Source organism: Oryctolagus cuniculus, chromosome 1 (assembly GCF_051225735.1).
Source record: "Oryctolagus cuniculus isolate XC-2025 breed Fujian yellow rabbit chromosome 1, ASM5122573v1, whole genome shotgun sequence".
NCBI lineage: Eukaryota > Metazoa > Chordata > Mammalia > Lagomorpha > Leporidae > Oryctolagus > Oryctolagus cuniculus.
In genome coordinates, this window is record NC_142867.1 from 3,374,248 (window position 1) to 3,394,420 (window position 20,173).

General features: G+C 68.6%; 2 protein-coding genes across 2 annotated transcripts; one reads left to right on the forward strand and one right to left on the reverse strand.

Annotated features, from left to right (window-relative positions):
- Positions 1–4,455: 4,455 nt before the first annotated feature.
- Positions 4,456–7,371, reverse strand: SMIM38 (small integral membrane protein 38). Its single transcript, XM_051829864.3, has one exon. It carries the CDS (start codon positions 6,810–6,812, stop codon positions 6,666–6,668), a length of 147 nt encoding a protein of 48 aa, XP_051685824.1. The 5' UTR covers positions 6,813–7,371; the 3' UTR covers positions 4,456–6,665.
- Positions 7,372–15,596: 8,225 nt separating this feature from the next.
- Positions 15,597–19,972, forward strand: LOC149128242 (uncharacterized). Its single transcript, XM_089303801.1, has 4 exons — positions 15,597–15,753; positions 16,283–16,420; positions 16,602–17,258; positions 18,306–19,972. The coding sequence occupies exons 1-4, from the start codon at positions 15,597–15,599 to the stop codon at positions 19,286–19,288; spliced, it is 1,935 nt and encodes a 644-aa protein (XP_089159927.1). The 3' UTR covers positions 19,289–19,972.
- Positions 19,973–20,173: the final 201 nt, after the last annotated feature.

Sequence of the window (20,173 nt, forward strand, 5' to 3'; positions counted from 1 at the left end):
CCGGGCGGCTGGAGGAGCCCGCAAACACAGGTCCGTCCAGAAGAGGCAGCTGAGCACCTGCTGTGTGCGCGGCGCTGCTCTCGCGTGAATAGGGCTGTCCCCAGTGGGTGAGGATTAAAGGCAGCACGCGGGGGGCCTGGTGCGCGCTGAGGGTGACTTGGGGTCAGGGCGGGCTGTCCCCAGCAGGTGCCGGCCGAGCAAACGCCAGGCTGAAAAGAGCCAGCATCGCTCACCCAGCCCTGCCCGTGCCCTGCGCGCCGGAGCTACGCCTCCCAGAGCCCTTTGCGTTCGGCCTCCCTGGTGGGAGCAGACAGAAGCCAGGGATGCCCCGCCCCCTCCCCGTCCCAGAGGCCAGAGTGCGCGCGTGGGCACGGTTTGATTTCTGGACCGGCCTGCACTGTGCTCGCCCACCCCACCCCGCGTCCCTGCACTGATGCCTGGGGCACTGATGGTGGGGCTGTCCCAGGCGGAGCGGGGCCACCCTGAAAAGACCCAGGTCACAGATGCCCCCACGCCACGCCCCTGGTTCCCCCAGTGAGAGGCAGCTGCTTGGCCAATGGGCGAAGCCACGGTTCCAGCCTCCGGCCTGGCTGTGCTGTCCCCGCCCCCTGGGTCCTCAGCGCCGGGGGCCCCCCAGTTTCTTTCCCGAAGCCGACACCTGCCAGTCCAGCTGGGGGCTCGGCAGGGCAGACTGTGGCTGAGAAGGGCAGCGGCTTCCCGGCCCCTGCAGGGGGGCGTGGCACGCCCGGGTCCACCCGTGACCGTGCAAGACATGGGCGACACAGGCCACAGGGTGCACGGTGTGCAGTCTGCTCCTGGCAGTGTCCACGGCGAGATCTGTGGTTAAGCTGAGGGACCGTGAGCCAAGCAGAGCGCCCTCCCTCACGTGGTGGGCCTCGCCCGATCAGGCGAAGGCGAGGGGGCTTCCCCAGGGCAGCGGCGGCCACACAGGGCCTCGGCCTCCCGCCTGCCGGCTCTCCCTGCGGGTTTGGGTTTTGCTGGTCTGCGGGGCGGCTCCAGCCAGCTCCAGCCGGCCTCAGCCAGCTCCCTCCCACAAGCGTCTCTCGACGCCGCCTCTCTCCACAGCTGTGACTCGACAGCCGGGGACGCGTCCACTCTCCCTGGGGAACAGACGCATTCTCTCCGCTGACCGATGGCCGAGAGCGTCTTCCCCTTCTCGCACTGGCCGCCAGGAAGCTGCAGCCACCACGGGAGGTGTCCCAGGCGCCGGACCCGTGCCGGGCTCACCGCGCTCTCCTCACGTCTTCTCCTGATGCTGACCCTGCCGGGTCCCATGCACGTGGTTTCCTGCCACGTGCTGACAGCTAACGGTGCTCGGCGCCACGTGCCAGAGGGTCCCGCCCCTTCCCCTGGCCGCTGGCCAATCCGCTGCCCGGGGCTGGGTGTTCCAACAGCCGTGCACACAGCCGTGAGTGAAGACAGCGCAGAGGGCAGCCCCGGCAGGCAGCTGGAGACCCCGGGCGCTCAGAAACACCTCCCCCTGCTGCCCCTCCCCCCGCCCACGCCGGTGCCGGAACCAAGGAAGGAGCCTGCCTGTGGCTTTGAACTCCGGGAGCAGCAGGATCTGGGAAGCGTGGACTTGAACCTCTCTGAGGACGCCCCCCCCCCCCGGGATCCACCCCTGGGCAGCCCCCACCACGTCCCGCACTGCTGCCCGCTTGGAGGCCAGGCAGCGACTGGGGGAGGGGCATTTCTCTCCGCCACAGTCGGCTGCTCCTGTCCCGAGCCACAGTGCCCGGCCACGCCCAGGGTGTGGACGGGGTGACAGCAAGACACTGCCACGCTGCCTGGCCCCCGTGGGGCTGCTTCGGGGACCCCGTGTGCTGCCCCTGCCCCCTGCCCTCTCGTCTCCACCACCCAGGCTCTAAGCTCAGGGCGCCACCTGCCCCTCAACACAGCCCCACCCGCCCCTTCCCCGTGACCTACACGGGGGTCCCTTGGGTGCAGGAAGCTGCCGGCACAGGCCTGGGACACAGGGCCCCGACAAGCTGCAAGCCTCTCTCTCTCTGTCTCTCTCTCTCTCTCTCTTCACGGGGGCCGGGGGCTCTGTGTCACGAGGTTGTCCAAGCACCTGGGCCCCCCTGCCTGTGTCTCTCTGTCCCCCATCCTCCAAAGGACACATCCAGCGCTCTCACCGGTTTGCTCCGCACCGGAGAGAGGAGGGGGAGCTTGGCGGACAGGGGCAGGCGCCCTCCCTGCCCACGCCCCAAGGGCCAGGGAACGCAGGCCGAGCTGGGCCTGGGGAGTCCCGGGATTGGGACCCCCTTGGCGGGGCACAGCGGGCGGAGTCGCCTCCCACTGCAGGGTCTCGCGGGTGAAGGGACTGACAGGTGGCCCCCGGGGAGGCGGCTCAGCGCACGGGCGTGGTGTCCACCGCCTGCTCTCCCGCACTGACCACGTGCTCCCGTGGCCTCCCTCTTCCTGTCCCAGGGTGGGGGAGGGGCCTCGATCCTGTCCCTCCGACTCCTCTCCCTCTCAGGTCACGGCTCTCACCCCGGCCCCTGTGCCGCCTCCCAACCCCGGACCCCCCTCGCTTGCCCGGGAGCCCCCGGTAGCTCCCTCAGGTCTGCACGCTGCAGCCCAGACTCCTAGCCGAGCTGCAAAGCCCTCTCAGCTTGCGCCCATCCCGCCTCACCATTGCACAACCTCACCACGACTTCCGGGCACTCAACATCCAGACCAAGGAGTCTCACTTTTGGGGGTGCATGGGCGTCCCGTGCGGGGCCTGCGAGTAACATTTGAAGTCCGGAGGCAGCCGGGGCGAAGGACAAGGATCCGGCGGGTCGGCGGCCCCTGGGGTCAAGTGTAAGCTTGTTCTGGGCTTCCAGCCTGCAGGCCGCTGCCCACGCTGTCCTTTCCGCCTGGACACGCGTGCCCGAGCCCGTCACTGAGGACGCCTGCCCAGACCCCGCGTTCCCGCGGCCCCTTCCCTCCCAGTCCTTGGGACAGCAGGACACACACCAGCTGGAAGCTGCGGGAGGCAGGGGCATTCATCCCGCGGTTGGGGGGGGGCGCCCAGGTGTGCGGTCCCGGCAGAGCCCCCTGCACCTGTGGGGACCCCACGCAGCCCGGGGCTCACAGAGGAAACCCCTGCCCCGTGCCCTCAGCCCTGGTGTTTTCAGAGCCAATGACCCATGCCCAGCACGGGGCTCTGCGGGTGTCCTGGCTGGCCCCCGGGGCAGGGGGGCCCTGGCAGGAGAGGCCCCGAGCCCCACCCCTACCACGCCTCTGGCCGGGACACCCCAGTGGGAGAGATGGCCGCGGCTGGGGTCGGGGGCGCCTGTCCCGTCCCGTCCCATCCAGGAGAGGGGAGTGCTGGTTTCGGGGTCTTCCCGCGCCTGGCCCCGCCCCACTGCCCATCCCCTGAAGGGGCCCTGGGGACCCGAGGGAGCCCAAGGCCCCCAGGAACAGCCTTTTCCGGGTCTGTGCGGCGGTGAGCTCAGAGCCCCAGACCCAGAGACAGGACTTGCTGCTTAAGTGGGAGGGGCAGCAGGGAGGGGTGGTGGGCGTGGCTCGCTGGGGACCAGGACCAGGACCTCCCATGGCCTGCGGGACGTCCCGGGTCAGAGCGCCTGGGTCCCAGCCCTGGCTCTGCTCGGGACTCGGCGTCCTGCTCGGAGCCCCCAGGGGGCAGGGGGCAGTGGCCCCGGCTCAAGTGCTGGGCCCTGCCACCCGTGGGAGACAGGAGGGAATCCCCGGCTCCTGGCTTTGGCCTGGCCCAGCCCTGGCTGCCGAGGGCATTCGGGGAGTGAACCGGCAGGCAGGACATCTCTCTCTCTCCCTCTCTCTCTACCTTTCAAACAAGTGAAATAAAATAAAATAACTTTGAAAACCAGGCTGGCTCTGACGAGACATGAGCCACCGGCCTCTGGGCTGCGGTGGGGAAGGGGCTTGGATGGGGTGGGAGGCGGCCCCTTTCCCATGGCCTTCAGGGAAGAAGCTGTGGCGGGGGGGGGGGGGACGGGGAGGGACGACGCAGGTCACTTGGAACCTCCTCCAGGAAGCCCCCAGGGGTTCCTGTAACACGCCCCAGGGTCACCACTGCCCTCGGAGTGTGCAGCCCAGGGCACTGTGAAGGTGTTTACGCAGCCATGTCACTTAAAGGGTAGTGACCTCGTTAAGACACACAGTGCCCCCTGTGGAGCCAGCACCCCCTTCCGATCCAGCTCCACCCCCGATCCAGCTCTGCTGTGGCCTGGGAAAGCAGTGGGAGATGGCCCGAGTCCTTGGGCCCCTGCACCCGCGTGGGAGACCCGGAAGAAGCTCCTGGCTCCTGGCTTCGGATCAGCACAGCTCCGGCCGTTGTGGCCATCTGGGGAGTGAAGCAGCGGATGGAAGACCTCTCTCTCTCTCTCTCTCTCTCTCTCTCTCTCTCTCTCTCTCTCTCTCTGTAATTCTGCTTCTCAAATAATTAATACATATTTTTAAAAAAAATCTCACTAAAAGAGCCAGGCGCCGTAGATTTATTTAACCCAGTTTCCCGGAAACGCGGTCTTCCCAGTGCATTCTCAAGAGTGTGCTGGTGCTGAGATCCGGAACGGGCCCTGCCGCGTGCCCCCTGCCGGGCCCAGCCCTTCCCCGGCCAGAGCCCCGCCCTAGCCTGCCGAGAGCGCCTGCCGAGGGACGCCTGCCTGCGCACGGGCGCTCAGCCGGCTGCTCCCCGGGGCCGTGTGCGCTCCCGGCCGTGCCCTGCTCCCTCCGCACCAGGCGCCCCTGGGCCTCCTGCACCGTACCCGTAACCCCGTCTGTGACGTCCCCGCAGATCCGGTGCCATTCCGAGGCCCCAGGCTTGGGCTTCTGCATACGGACTTGAGAAGCCACAACTCGGCCCAGACCACGGTCCGTGTCCCCCCACGTGCCCAGCCCGGTCCTTGCTGCCGGCTGTGGGCAGAGTGGCAGCCCCTCGGTCTCAGGATCGGGCCTGTCCCGGCCTCCGACCTCTGACCTCCGACCTCTGACTGCAGCGCCAGGGAGGCAGTGAGAGCTCCAAGCCCAGGGCAGCCTGGCGCAGCTGCTACCGCCGGAGAGCAGACGGGCAAAGCCAGCACGCGAGAGGGCCACGAAGAGACCCACGTGCCCCACAGAGCGTCCTAGAGGAGGCCCACCCAGAGCAGCCAAGCGGTGGTGGCAGAGGCCATGGTGCCGGCCACCCTTGGTGGGAACAGGCACCACCCCCCGCCTCCTCCCCGCCAGGGAGTCCACGTGACGTCACTCCAGCGCTGCGTGTCGTTTCCATCTCCATCGCCCTCTCCTTTCCCTTCCTGCTTGGAACCTATGTAAGAGGTGTGGTGCAGCAGCAGCCTTCGGGGGGCCATGGACACCCCAGCTCTGCGGTAAGGACGGCACAGAACACAGCAGGGCCCGAGTCCTCGAGGATCCCACGGAGCTGCCGCACCACAGCCTGAGACTCGTGGGTTGAAAGTCCTCTGCAAGGCCACTGCTGGGCACGCGTCTGTTCCTGACGGCTGACAGCTCCCGTGCCCAGCAGATGGATGCCCGTCCCGTGATGCCGAGGGCCTGTGCTGCTCAGAGGCCAACGTCAGCCGGCCTGGGGTGGGGGAGAGCGGGGCACCAGCTCCCACCTCCAAAGCCCGCCCGGCTGGCCAACCCCAACCAAGAGACTCCCCAGCCCTCATCTCCGCGACCTCCGACCTCCGGGCGCTATGGAAATGCCGCTGGCCCCACCCACTGGGCACCCCCTCACCTGGCCTGCGCCCTCCCAGCGTCTTTGGGCCTCGCGGGGTGGCTGGCCCTGCCCACTTCATTGCACACCGCGCGGCGGCTGGTCCCCAGCTTCCACGCACAGCACACGGTTCCAGCGAGCAGGCAGCTGACGCGGCCCTGACCACGGCCGCCAGGGACGAGGTCGGGGCCGGGGGCCTGTCCGGAGCCGCGCCTCTGGGCCCCGAGGCGGGGAAAGGACTCTCACTGGGTCCAGGGCTGGCAGGGTGGGATTGGGGGCCCCAGGAGACACAGACCCCTGTGAGCAGAGCAGAGACGGTCCCTCGCTTGGCTTGGGGCGGAGCTCAGACGCCAGCATTGGCCAAACTCTCCCTGGGCGCCTTCCATCGGGGGCCGGGTGACAGGCCCGGAGCTGTCACCCGCTGTCCGTCCAGCAGCTGGGGCTGGGAGGTGAGGGCAGGGGGCGCCGTGGACTCTGGGCCCAGCTCCGGGCCAGGGCATCAGCTCCTCCACCAAACTGGGCCGCACCCATCACTCATGGAGGCGGGGTTTGCTCAACCAGAGCTGGACTTGAACCTGGGCCCCTCTGTCTGAGAGCCTTCCTGGGGGTCAGCTCCGGGAGGCCGAGGCAGCCGTCCACTCTCATCTGATCCCCGGGGGGGTGTAAGTGGTGGCTGTGCGGAGGGAGGGAGCCCAGGCCACCCGTGTCCTCGAAACTCCTCCTTCAGCCCTTGCAGCTCGCCGGGCGCACGTATTTATGGAGAACTGGAGGCGGCGCGAGACCCCCCCATCGCCCCTGCACGTGGGGGCCCCAGAAGCCGGCGACAGGCGGTGGCAGCTCCTCTGTCCCCACAGGGCACTCGCGGTCGTCCCGCCGCCCCCGTCCACCGCAGGCCTCTCTGCGCCAGTGTCCCGTTCTGCCGCCAGGGGCCCTGCACCTGCCCCGCTTCGGGCCAGGTGGCCTAGTCCTGCTTGGGCTTGCGGGGCCGAGGCCGGCCCAGTCTGTAGTCGAGGTAGGCCCCGAGGCAGGACCACAGCAGGAAGCGGGCCAGCAAGACCAGGACTAGCAGCAGCACGAGCGGGTCGGAGCCGTCCAGCCAGGAGGCCATCCCGACAGGCTTCACGGCGGCCGTGGGGCCGGGGGCCAGGAAGCTCCGTCCAGCTGGCGGCCTCCGGGGGCCCCGCTCCGGGGACCCACCCCTGCTGTCCCCGCAGCCCGCGGCCGCCGCCGGCCCTCCGCCAGACTCCGACAGCCCGGGGCCGGCTAGCAGCCTCCTTGGTCAAGGGGCCCGTGTCCCATTCATCCGGAATTACCCACTGCCCGCGCCGACAATGACAGCATTGTGCAGGGGCCCGAGGGGCGGGAGGCAGCCGGGAGCCCGCCCCCCTCGCCGTCCCCGCGCCCCCTGCTCGCCAGCGCTGACGTAACCCCCAAACATCTCCGGCGCGGCGGCAGCTGCTGGGCGCAGGGCCGCCTCCTCCGGGCCCGCGCCGGCTCTTCCGCCCCGGGAAACAATCGGCTCCTTTCTCTGCCCAATTAGCTATCACTTCTGGAGGCCGGCGCTGTCCGGGCCGCCCCGGCGGTCCTCTCGGCGGCGGCGGCAGGCCCGGGACGCGGTGGGGGCCGGCGGGGGGAAGGGGGACCTGTGCCAAGGAGAGGAGAGGCCGAGAGAGGGGTAATGAGAACAGGCAGCCCAGCCCACTGAGGCCACCCCAGACGAGCCCCCGTCAGCCCGCTCGGCCTGGGGGGTTGGCAGGACGGCCCCCAGAGAAGCCTGCGCAAACCCCCAGATGGCCTCCAGGCCCGCAGGGACCCACGCACGCACACGGCACCCCTCCCCCCGCCCTGACCTTGACGGGGCCTGCAGCCACCTGGGGGGCTGCTCCTCCTCTCCGGGCTGTAGTGAGGTGAACCCATCCCGCCTTGAAGGACGGAGGGAAGGGGCACGGAGTGGACGCACCGGACAGCGCCTGCGCCCCCTTTCTGAACAGCAGCCTCCGCCCAGCCTCCGGGTACACACGCGTGCTCGAAGACTGACGCACACGCGTGCACACACACACCGTCACATACATCCCGCGGCCCTGGCGTCTCACAGCCGAGGTTCCCAGGATGGGGAGCCAGGTGGCCACGGACCCCATCCTCCACCCGGGGACCCCACCGGAAAGGGCTGCGGGTTTCTGGGGCCGGACACAGGTCACCCGAGCCGGCCCCTGAACCCCTGCCTTAGCCTCAGAGTGAGGGTCCCTGCCCAGCCTTTCTGGAATGTTCCGGGATACTCGCACAGGCCTTGGCAGGTGCATTCCTCGCGGTGGAGCCGGACGCCGCGGGTGCTCCCACCCCTCCCGGGCCCCTCAGCAGCAGGGGAGACGGTGGGCACCTGCTTTGTTGCCGTCTGGGGCAGGAGAGCCCTTGGGCACAGGTGAGGATTTAGGCCACAACAGGTAGTCACCCACAGCGCTTGCGGGCTTGGCTTCCAGAGAGACCCGGGCCACTGGGCGGGGGCAGCGGTGCTGGGGCGGGTGTTTCACTCACCTGCGTGGCCACCTCTCCAGGTGCGGTGTCCTGGGAGAGCCAGTGCCGCTGCCGGCTGCACTGCGCCCGTCCTCGGCTTCCCGCCCCGGGGTAGGTGCAGACGAGGTGGCGTGGGTCAGCGCACCCCGTGTTTGCCAAGCACACGCTCGGGCGTGCAGAGTCAACACGGCCGGGTCACGTGGCGTCCACACACAGGGCCTCCTGGGGGTCACCTTGTCCCTGTCGTGCCCCAGCCGAAGGCTGGTCCTGGCGTCCGTTCGTCCACTCTCCTGTTCTCTGGGTGGGCCCTGGCCCCCAGGCCACCCGTGGCCCTGCACCTGCCACAGGCCTCTGTGGCCCGGGGACGACTAAGGGCCACGGGTGGCCTGGGGGCCAGGGCCCACCCAGAGAACAGGAGAGTGGACGAACGGACGCCAGGACCAGCCTTCGGCTGGCTGTGCCCACTGCCACTTTGTGCTGTGCTGCTCCTGTCCCTGGGAGGGGGCTCCCGTGTCCCCCACAATTTGCAGTATGGTGGTTTGGGGTCACAATCTACACCCCTGCCCCAATCCCTTGGACCCTTCCCCCAGGACCTGTGCAGCCCCCAGCCCTGAGCTTCAGGGTCACAGGAGCTGCCCCGAGCACTGGCAGCGCACCCCCCCTGCCTTAGCCGAAGCCTGACCACGTGGGAGGTGACGTCCAGGTCCCCAGGAGCCCCCCACCAAGATGGCATGGAGGCAGGATGTGTCTGGAGCCTCCCTCCTCCCTGCCTTCTCGTCCCTCCCGGCCATGCCAACCCCTAGACCGCTGGCCCACGATGCAGCCCAGGACGCAGATGACCGGTCTCCCTGCTGGCATCAACCCAGACCTGGCCAACGGAACCCTGGGCCTGTGACAACCCTGGAGGAGAGATGACGGGCCCCGGCTCATTCAGCATGCCAGGAGCCACGGCGTCCTCGCACACCCGGGCTCCAGCCCCACTCCCGGTGCCCAGGGAGCTGCTCGGGAGAGCTGTCCAGGGGCGCAGGCCAGCAGGAGGGCTGCGGCGGGAGCCAAGAGCGACAGCCCCCCCCGCCCCACTGTGCAGCAGCTCCTCCTGTGGGGACAACGCGGGGAAGAACCCCGAGGACCTCATTCAAGGTCTGCTCATGTGTGCAAGGGGTGGCACCCCCCCCCCAGCTTCTGCAAGCGAGGCCGGGGAGGGGGGCGCTTGGCGGGGGCGAGTTGGACGCACCTGCTGCCCGGTGAAGCCACGCCCCTCACCAGGGCATCGGGGCGGGTACCCTGCTTGCCCGTGGCCGGCTGGTTTGGTTTCCGCTTCCTCCTTGCACCCGCATTCTCTGAACTCTTCCAGGTATTTCTAGAATGTACGGTCTCACCGAACGCTCACAGTTCCGGGTGCCGAGAAGGCATCGAGTTAGAGAGGCCAGGTTAAAGGCGGCACAGCCGGTGAAGCCGCCACCTGCAGCACCAGCGTCATACACGGGCAATGGTTCGAGTGCCGGCTGCTCCACTTCCAGTCCAGCTCCCTGCTACTGCGCCTGGAAAGGCACCAGAGAATGACCCAAGTGCCTGGGCCCCTGCACCCACGCGGGAGACCCAGAAGAAGCTCCTGGCTCCTGGCTTCAGCCTGGTCCAGCCTAGGCTGCTGTGGCCATCTGGGGGAATGAACCAGTGGAAGGAAGACCTCTCTCTCTCTCTCTCTCTCTCTCTCTCTCTCTGTAACTTGCCTTTCACATTAACGAATAAGGAAGGAATAAAGGAAGCATGGGTGGGCGTGAGAGCAGTCTGCATACCAAGGGGACAAGGGACAGCCCCAGAAATATACCCGGGCTTGCTCCTACACACAGAAACACCGAGACGGTCAGGTGTGAGAGTCACCCCACTTCTGCGGTGCCCAGCACGGTGGGGGAGGCTTCCGGGGTGGCCGGGACCCCGGGGGTCTGCCCCCGAGGAAGGCCTGGGGCCGGCCGACTTCTTCCCCCTGAGAACGCCTCGCAGACGGGCGAAAATGAATTTCCTTTCTTCCCGGCGACACAAAAGCAGATTAGCATCGTCGGCAGTGGGCGAAGTGCAGGGGCTCCGGCATTGAAGGAGACCCCCGCGCGCTCGCCGGCTAACGAGGCTCGGCCCCCGCCAGGCCAATCCCCGGCCGCAGGCTTAGAGGCGCGGAGGAGGCACTTGAGAGGGGCCGCGGCGGGCCCCCCCGGCAGCTGAGGGCCCGGCGACTCCGCGAGGCGTGATCAAACGACAAGTCAAGGACGCGGAGTGCCACAGAAAGACATTCCAAATAAATTAGCCGCGTCCGCGAGGCCAATCCGACACCGGATTAAGGCGCACAAAGGGGACCCGGGTATGCAGCCTACCTTGTCAGAATTCCTAATAACCTGCCCGGCTCCTCGCACCTCGGCCGCCCGCCGGGGGCCCCGGGCTGCGCGCCCTCCAGGGACATTTCCACGGAGGCCGCCACCAGCTGTCGCCGCCGACGTCCGCGTGAGCTGGTGCGCACAGGACGGCGCAGGATGCGGAGCGCTCCCCGCACGCACGCCGGCCGCCAGCCTCAACCAGGGGCGTCGCTGGGGGGCTGGGGGGGGCGCCTGGGGGCTCCTTCAGGGCAGCGATCTGGAGAAAGGTGACACCCCCCTCTCCCGGCAGAGCTGAGCTGCCCCCTACTCACTAATACAACCGACAGCCCAAAGAGCAGCACCTCTTATTTAGCGTATTGTATTTTTACCAGTGAACCTGGGGAGAGTTAACAGGCGGAGGTCTCCCCGGTCCCCCGAGAGGCACCTTTGACAGCCCCCAGCCACCCCTCGCCGTCCGGCCTTCCCCTCCCCCACTCCTCTCCCTCCCCTCCCTCCCCCTCCATCTTGGGCCTCCATGATGAATCCTCTGTGCCCAGCGGCCCCAGAGAGGGGACGGGACCCTCCCTTTGTCCCCAGCGAGGGGGCCAGCGTGGCAGGGGAGGGGCTGGACTCCACGCCGTCCTCCAGCCAGGGCCGAGATAAAGATGGCCCCAGCGGATGTTGGCGGAGGGGGTGACCTAGTGGCACTGAAATGGAAAAACAGACAGGATGGAGGAATGCTCTCCGGAGGGGCAGGACGGGGTCCCCTCAGCCCCTCCCGGTTTCCCGCAGAAGGGGAAGCCAGCGCTGGCTGGGCCTGGACGGGGAGGCCTGGGCGGGGCCCCGCACTGAGCACACAGCCTGACCCACCACGGCCCTGTGTCCCCGCTCGGCCACCCTGAGGGACACGTGTCCAGAGGCTTCCGGGAGTCCCTGCGGCCACCGGGAGGAACGGGAGGCTGCTCCCGCCTTCCCCCTCCTGCCCGGGTGCCTCCTCAGCCGGACTCGGCCCCCGACTCCGGAGACTCCGAGGGTCTCTGGATTGACTGTCCCCCCCACCCCAGGGGGCACCCGAGCCCAGGACTGAAGCTCCAGCATGGCTGCAGGCAGCCGGGCACACGTGACCTTTCCCACTGTAGCCTGTGGCCACCCACACGTGTGTGCTCACACACAGGGACACGCATGCCCCCGTCGCAGCCCCCGCGTCTCACCCACAGCAGGCGGGGAGCCCTGCGGGCGGGCAGGGCTGGGACTTCTGTTCCCATCTCCAAGACGGGCACAGGGGTGCTAGGAGAGCTGGGCAGGATTTACTTCCCGGGGCCACACCCCGTCACGGGACAGCTCACACCGGGCTCCCTGCACTTCCAGGGCCCCAGGTGAGGACGCGGGGTGGGGCCAGCCGCGGCCCTGCAGGGTCCCACCAGTTAGCCAAGGAAGGGAGGGGGGAGTGACGCAGAGCGCCCTGGGAGGGGGGGCGGGGGGACGTCACCACGGCTCCTCCTGCAGTGGGGGCCAGGAGCGAGGGGACACGGAGCAGGATGGAGGACCGGGCCACCATGGCCTGGCTTGGCCTGGCCTGACAGGCAGAGCCCTGTGCACCCAGGCCTGGAGGGCGTGGGGTCCCCAGGGGTCCTCGCCATGAGGCAGGGGCGTTACCCCCACACCCTTCCTCTGAGACAGCTCTGTCCACACCTGGATGGTCCTGAAATCGAGCCACGTGTTCCAGGGACATCAGGACTCCTCGCCAGACGCCGGGGGGAGGAGGGGACAGGAGAGAGCTGGGCTCGCCGGCTTCTGGGAGAGCTCACTGCGGCCCCGTTGCGCCGTCCGGAAACGCCACTCAAGGCGGCAGAAGTCAGGCCCTGCCCGGAATCGGCCGGAAGCAAGGTGCAAGGGGCAAGGCAGGGCTGAGGCAGGGCGGGGAGGCGCAGGGGAGGGGCAGAGGCTCTCCCTGCAAGCGAGGGCGCCCATGGGTGTCTCAGAACTGTTGGAAGGCGTCCACGCCCACGGCCAGACATCCAGAGACCCCAGCTCAGGATGAGTGACCAGCAACAGGTGCTGGGGGCCTCAGGTGGACAGTGGACAAGCAGGCGGCCTTAAATGTACCCAAGATTTGTTGTCATCAGCTACGATGCGATGATGGACGCTTGGGGCCAGCGCTGTGGCTTAGTGGGTAAAGCTGCTGCCTGCAGTGCCAGCATCCCAAGTGGGCGTTGGATCGAGTCCTGGCTGCTCCACTTCTGATCCAGCTCTCTGCTGTGGCCTGGGAAAGCATCGGAAGATGGCCCAAGTGCCTGGGCCCCTGCACCCGCATGGGAGACCCGGATGAGCTCCAGGCTCCTGGCTTCAGCCTGGCCCAGTCCCATGCATTGTGACCATTTGGGGAGTGAACCAGCAGATGGAAGATTAATCTCTCTCTCTCTCTCCTTTCAAATAAATAAAAAATAAATCTTAATAAAGATCATGGAAAATGCACGTTATTTTAAAAAAAAGGAAATCATGCATGATGTCAGTCTTGGCACCACACGCGCACTTTGCAGTCCATTTCCACGCACGTTCTGCACTCCCGGGAGAAAGCCGGCGCGGCCGCTTCACCTCTGCCCGTCCCACCTCCCGGCCGCTGTCTCCCTGCGGCTCCGACGTGCGACGTGCGCACTCACACTCGCACCCTCCAGACCCTCAGGAACCCCTCCTGTCACCACGTTGGCTCTTCCCCCCCAAGCTTGAGCTCGGTGCCATCCCCCCATTCCCCAGATGAGAAACCCGCGTCTCCCCCTCTCCCCCACCCACAGCCCGCACCACCGCCAGCATCAGCCTCGGAAGCGCCTTAGCCCCAACCAGGACAGCCGGGCCCACCGAAGACCCCCACCCCCGAGCCCCTGGGCCAGCCCCGCCCACAGGAGCCCTGGCCTTGCTCCGGGGACCCCTGCACAGGGCAGGGGATTGGTGCCCCCCTGCTTTCCTGAGCTGCCCCTCCTCAGAAGCCAGGGCCAAGGTCGCATCACCCCACCGCGGGAAGCCCTCCTGGCTGTCTGGCCTCAGATTTCACCCACCCCTCCACCCCGCCCGGTAGACGGGACGCCCGCTGTGGTGTGGGGGCCGCTCCCAGGACCTCCGAGGTGCCCACCTCCCCAGGAGCCCCCGGGAGCCCCTTGCTGCCCCTGCTCTTGGGTCATCGGCTCGGACGTGGGGACGGTGCCAATTACAAAGTGACCCCAGCTCTGAGGGACACGCGGCGAGCGGGGCACTGTGGTGACCCAGCCGCAGGAGGGACCCACAGCACCTCCCCTCCCGGCCCTCGCCAGACGGGGGTCTCGGCAGGACCCCCTCAGTGGGGCTGAGCCTGCCCCCTGGTCCTGCCCTCTTCCTCCTGCACCCGGGCCTGAGACCCACAATCCTCTGCACACTTGGGGCTGCTCCCGGCTGCGTCCGCGGAGTAACTGACCGTCACCGGCATCACCGCCATGTGACGGGGCCCTCGCAGGGGCCCTGGCCGGCCAGCCCCGCCCCCGCTCCAGAGCGCCCGTGGGTGGCTTCCGCTGCAGTGGAGGCCGTGGCCGCCTCGACAATTTGTTCTGGCAGAGCCGACGCCTCCAGCCATCTCCCGGCCTGGATCCCGAGCCCCGGGGGCCCAGAAAGCGCAACACTCACGTCTCGGGTTGTCTACACTCGCAGCCTGGACTCTGGCTCTGATCCCCAGGAAGGGGGACTCCAAGTGCAACTCACCGATGCCATGAGCACGTATTGAGCACCGACTGTGTACCACACACCACGCAGAGGGAAGCTCTCAGTCCTCAGATCTCTTGGGGACAACAAGGCCTCCCCCCACCTGGAGGGGTCTCCCCCCACCTGAAGGAGTCTCCCCCCACCTGGAGGGTCCTCCCCCCACCTGAAGGAGTCTCCCCCACCTGGAGGGGTCTCCCCCCACCTGGAGGGGTCTCCCCCCACCTGGAGGAGTCTCCCCGTCCCCTGGAGGAGTCTCCCCCCACCTGGAGGGGTCTCCCCCCACCTGGAGAGGCCTCCCCCCACCTGGAGGGGTCTCCCCCCACCTGGAGGGGCCTCCCCCCACCTGGAGGGACCTCCCCGTCCCCTGGAGGGGTCTCCCCCCACCTGGAGGAGTCTCCCTGTCCCCTGGAGGAGTCTCCCCCCACCTGGAGGGGTCTCCCCCCACCTGGAGAGGCCTCCCCCCACCTGGAGGGGCCTCCCCCCACCTGGAGGGGTCTTGGGGGCTGCGGAAAGAGTGCAGCTGCACGCCAGTTCATGCCAGGCACCTCAGACTCCTCCCAGGCACGCAAGCTCCGTGCCCGGGGCTCCTGGACACGTGGTCCCCCGGGGGTAGACAGAGCCCGACAGAGAGGGCCAGCCCGGGAACATGGGACGCGCGTGTCCTGGCTGCACTCCCAGCTCTGCCAGGCAGCGGCCGCTCACCCAGCTCCGCCCCTTGCAGGACTCAGCTGCCCCTCTGTGCAGGAGCCCACTGCAGGGGGCGGAGAGTTGATGGAATCTGGTCACAGGTCGATTTGGGCCCTGTGGAGGAAGATGGAGATGCCCAGGGCCTAGGGGGCCGCAGAGGCCCGGGGCTGGAAGAGGAGGAAGCGACACCACGTGTGACCCACGGTGTCATCCCAGCAGTGGGCGGGGTCGGCCTTGGGCCCCTGGACAAGGTCACCCTCCGGTCCTGAGGGCCAACAGGTGGGGCCGAGGTTGACACCAGCCCTGCATGCGATGGTCCCGGGGAGACGGGCGGTGATGGAGGCTGGAGTTCTCCTCCAGGGCCGGTGTCAGAGGGCGGAGGGAACCCCGGCGGCGTCAGGGGCCCAGCCCCACGGGGGGGAACACTGCACTTCTAAGTTGGGGGGTGGACGCTCCATACCGCCGGGCGGCGCGGGGGCCGTTGGGGGGCGGGGCACACAGCTCCGGTCTCCCCACCCACGGCAGCTGTAGGACGCATGCGCCCTCCTGGGCTCTGACCAGCTCCTGTGCTGGGCCCTGGCCCCAAGCCCCGCACGTGCTCCACGCGCCCCCTAGAGGCAGGAATGTGCCCAGGGCCCGTGCGGCCGCCCCGCAGGTCCACTTACCTGGGCTGGGCCCTCCCAGCCCTCCTGCGCCTCCGTGTCCTGGTCTGCGAGGCGAGGATCCCGTCTACACCCGTGGTGCACGCAAAGTACGCGCACGTGGGCCAGCCCACCCCAGGTGCTCCATGTGACACTCCCCCCACGCCACTGGAAGCCTGGGGGCTCTGGGGTTGGCTGGACGCCCCCCCAGGCAGGCTGGGAGGCCCCTGCTGGGACACAGTCACCATCGAGCTGCCCAAAGCCCTGGGCAGCCGGGACGTGCAGGGGGCTCCATCCTGCTCCTGCTGGGACCACCCTCTGCCCCATCCCTTCGGCCGGCCAGTCGGGGGTCTTGAGGGAATGACTTGGGGTGGGCAGAGGCAGGGGGCCCACGGGTCCACGTGGAACTGACCACACGTGGCAGGGTCCCTGCATGCCACGGAATCCCTGTGCCGGAAGTGCACTCTGACCCACGCCAGTGGAAGAAGCCGCAGGGGACGCTCCACGGGACAGGAACTCAGGGCCTGGGCGGGGCCTGGGCGGGGCCTGCCCTCCCCCGGGGGTCCCGGGACCAAGCCCTCCTGCAGCTGCCAGAGCTCCTTGGCTTGTGGCCATTCTCTGCCTGGCCTCCCCGTGTGGCTCTGTCTCTGTGCCCCTTGGCCTCCTAGGACACCAGCCCTGGGGTCGCGACCTCATCTTCCTGCAGAGACCCCTCCCCAAACGCCACAGCCGGGGCCCTGCGTGGATGTGCGCCTGCGGGACGTTGTGCGTCCCACACCTGTGCGTCTTCTCCCGCCTCAACGTTTGTTCGTTGCTTTTAATTCCAATACGGCTGCAGGACCCCAGGTGCTGCGCGCCCTGGAGCTGGCTCCCCTGGCCCTTCCCTGGAGGGCTCAGCCCTGGCATTTGGGGGGACAGGGATGCCTGGCCTGTGCCCCTGCTCCTGCCCCCCCCCATTATTTGCTCCCCTCCTCCCCGCCCGGGCAGACAGCGTCCTTCTCGATCACCGGGCCTGCCCGGGCACCGCCCCTGCAGCCGCCCTGTGCAAACAGCCGGGCGCCGGCTCCAGCCCCCGGCGCAGACGCCGAGGTCCGGTGTTCTTGACCCCGCTGGGATTTTTCAAAGAGCAATGCAGTCACCAAGCACCTTGGCACCTGGGCCCGGTCCCACCGCGACTTGGCAGGGCTGCTGGCCACCGCGCCAGCCCCCAGCAGCTGCGAGGCCTGAGCGCCAAGACATGGAGATGGCTCCTCCCGGCGGCGGCTGCCGGGCGTCCCTGGGCCCTTGGCCACAGCGAAGTCGCTGAGAAAACTGGAAGCCAGAAGCCCAGCGCGGCCAGCGTGGGCGCGGAGTCCCAGCCGCCCAGGCCGGAGCCAGGAGGCCGAGGAGCTCAGAGCAGAGCGGGGCCCGGCGTCACCCCGCGTTCTCAGGAGGCGGCAGTCTCGGCCCAGGTCCCGCTCTGCCGCCTGCTGCCCAGCCTGGCTGCGCCTCCTGCCTCGGTCTTCCCATCCGCAGAGTGGGGAGAAGGCCACACCTGCTTCCCAGGGCCCTGGTGGGGTCGATGGGGTTCGTCAGTGTTTGGGGAGAGGCAAGTGCCAGAGCCAAATGAGGCCAGCGCCGAATCGTTCCCATACCAAGCCACCAGTAAGTGCCATGTGTATACACTGCTCGGGGAAGGACCTTAGCTCCCGACTTGTGGACACTGGCCTGCCCAGGAGAAAGAGCGCGGAGCTCAAGGGGCCTCAGGGCCTCTGGGCAGGCCAGGGAGGGACACGAGCAGGGGGCGTCCACGGGGACCGCCTCGGCTCAGCGCGGCCAGCCCAGGGCTCCCCGAGGGTCTCCCCGGCGCCCGTGAGGGGAAGGCAGAGCTCCCCGCAGAGGGTGGACGTGAGCACGGCCAGGGAGGCCCAGGCCCGCGGCCAGCGAGGCCGGCCCGCAGCGTCTCCTGAGCGTGCTTCATCCGAATGGGTTTACAGGTAACATGGAAGCCGCGGGGTGCGGTCCGCTGTGGCACGGCTTTACCGGGGTGCGTGTTCGCGCCGGTGCGTGAGCCGAGAGCCGCAGCATCCACAGCCGCTGAGCGCTCCCGGACGCACGGGCCGAGGAAAACCTTCCCGGCACGCTCTGCGCCTGTCGCCTCGCACGTCTCTAAGGCCACGGGTGTGGACTCTGAAGCGGCTCCCGCCACCCTCGGGCCCCTTCTCCGGGTCCCAGTTCACGGACGCCACCGTTTCCGCCTCGCGTCCGCTGTGAGCGGGGGCACACGTTAGCCTCGGCCTCCTCCCTGAAACACAGCCCGGGGGCTTCTTACGGCTCAAGCCGTTGTGTCTGGCAGTCAAAGGCTTAAGGGAGACAAGGACGTGGGCAGGTGCTGTGTAGACATACCCAGGCTGTGCACCCATTCACTTATCTGAAACGGGGGTGGGGGGGGGAGGGAAAGAGGGAGAGGGGAGGGGGGAGAGAGGGGGAGGGAGAGAGAGGGAGAGGGAGAGGAACAGGGAGAGGGGAGAGAGGAGGAGAGAGAGAGGGAGAGGGAGAGAGAGGGAGGGGGGAGGGGGAGAGAGAGGGAGGGAGGGGGGAGAGGGAGAGGAACAGGGAGAGGGGAGAGAGGAGGAGAGAGAGAGGGAGAGGGAGAGAGAGGGAGGGGGGAGGGGGAGAGGGAGGTCCCATCTGCTGCTTCACTCCCCGCAGGGCTGGGCCAGGCTGCAGACGGGCCCTGCGAACTCCGTCCGGGTCTCCCACGTGGGTGGCAGGGCCCGGTACCTGACCGCCTCCCAGGGTGCGCCTTACCAGGACCTGGAGCCAGAGCAGCCCCGGGACTGGGAAGGCAGCTGCCCCCGAGTGGGAGACGGGCGCCCCAACTGCCATCTTACGCACCACCCCAGATACACGTGGATTCCGGTGTCCGTGGGCCGCCCGGCTGGAAGCTCCTCCCACGGACACCCAGAGATGGCCGCGTGCTTCCTCAGGCGGGGCTGCCCAGGGAGGGAGGGGCCCCTCGGGGGCCGGCCGGGTGCTGCGGGCACAGCGCCGTCCCCGGAGCCTTTGTAGGGGTCCTCCTTCTGGGCGACGCCCGCGGAAGTGACGGCCAGAGCCGCGCTGAGCACCGAGCCTGGAGCCAGGGTTTGTCTGTTGCCCAGCACCCCGGCCAACACAGGCCCAGAGAGGTCAAGGAGCCCACCCCAGGTCACACAGCAAGACCGCAAGTATCACAGGCCTTGCCTACGGTGAAGGCGCTGGGGCTGTGGCAGGCAGGGGGCGGCCCACCTCCCCCAACGCCATCCCCAGCTGCGTTCTTCCCGGGCCTGGAAACAGAGAGCCTGGTCAGGCTGCCCGGGGCAGGGGAGCTGGGGCGTGGCAGAGGGGGCTGGGCGGGGAGGAGGGGGCGAGGACCCCCGCGGTGCCCCCTCAGCAAGACCTTCTCGGGAGCGCAGTGCCCGGCACCCCCTGCCCTGGCGTCCGGGAGCTGGCGCCCGGCAGGGGAGGAAGAGGCCGACCAGCGTCCGAGCGCAGAGGACGCACGCGGAGGGCAGGGACGCAGAAGCGGGGGGCAGACCCCCTGGGGGAGCCGGGCTAGGAGGGGGGCGACGAAGCCGGCAGGGGGACGGGGCTTCCGGGGCTGCAGGCCGGGCTCTGCGCACGCCGGGTGCCGCCCGCCCTGCCCCTTACCCTGAGCCCGCCCCGTGTGCCCGACAAGGTCCCTGAGCCCGCGGGTCCCCGGGTCACCAGGAGGCTCGGACCCGGGAGAGACGGGTGCTTCTCTAGGGCCCCACGTGCCTCCTGCTCTGGGCACAGGGCGCCGCCCGTCACCCGGCCGCCCACGCGGGAGCTGGCGCAGGGCGAGGCTTGGAATGCCCACAGGACGCATAGCAGAGCCGTGACTCAGCCGTGGCCGCGGGAGCCGGCCCGGGGTCAAACCCTCCAGGCGGAACCAGGAAAACAGCGCGGGGCCCTCCCCAGCGCCGCCGCCTCCCGGCTGCGGTGCCCAGGCGGGGACACAGGCACGGCCCCAGGTCACGCGGGGACTCGCAGCCGGGCCCTGGACCCCGCACGGTGCTCGCTCAGCCCCGAATGGAAACTGAACATTGTGGGCTTCGGCAGCATGCCCAGGGCGCGGCTCCAACGCCGGGCCAGGAGCGGCCCAGCCTTGGTTTTCCCATCTGGAAAAGGGGCCCGGAATTCTCACCTCCCCAGGCTCACACACACATGGAAGCTCTCGCTCCGTGCCAGGGAGACGGTGCCACCCTCTCCGTGCTGTGGGCACAGGCTCGGCCCCTCCCAAGGGGCAGGTGTGAGGGAGATTTCTCCCCCCTCCCTCTCTCTCTCCCTCTGTCTCGCGCCCTTCCTTCCCCACCCCCCATCCGCAAATAAAAAAAAATTTTAATTTGAAAAGTGACTGCCATCCATTGCAATTCTGGTGACAATCACGGTGACACCCTCCAAGGGTTGTAACGCCCCCACGTGACCCACACGCACGTGCAGGAGCACCCCACACACGTGAGCATGCGTGCACACCTCAGCGCCCACGCTCACACCTGCCCTGAACCCGGGCGTCCCCT

Excerpts from the sequence above, each read along its gene's own strand:
- SMIM38 (XM_051829864.3), bottom strand. The coding sequence starts at position 6,812 with ATGGCCTCCTGGCTGGACGGCTCCGACCCGCTCGTGCTGCTGCTAGTC.
- LOC149128242 (XM_089303801.1), top strand. The coding sequence starts at position 15,597 with ATGTGCCCAGGGCCCGTGCGGCCGCCCCGCAGGTCCACTTACCTGGGC. Across the intron at positions 16,421-16,601 it reads CTTCTCCCGCCTCAACGTTT|ACAGCGTCCTTCTCGATCAC; the intron begins GTTCGTTGCTTT and ends CCGCCCGGGCAG. Across the intron at positions 17,259-18,305 it reads GTTCCCATACCAAGCCACCA|GGCTGGGCCAGGCTGCAGAC; the intron begins GTAAGTGCCATG and ends CACTCCCCGCAG.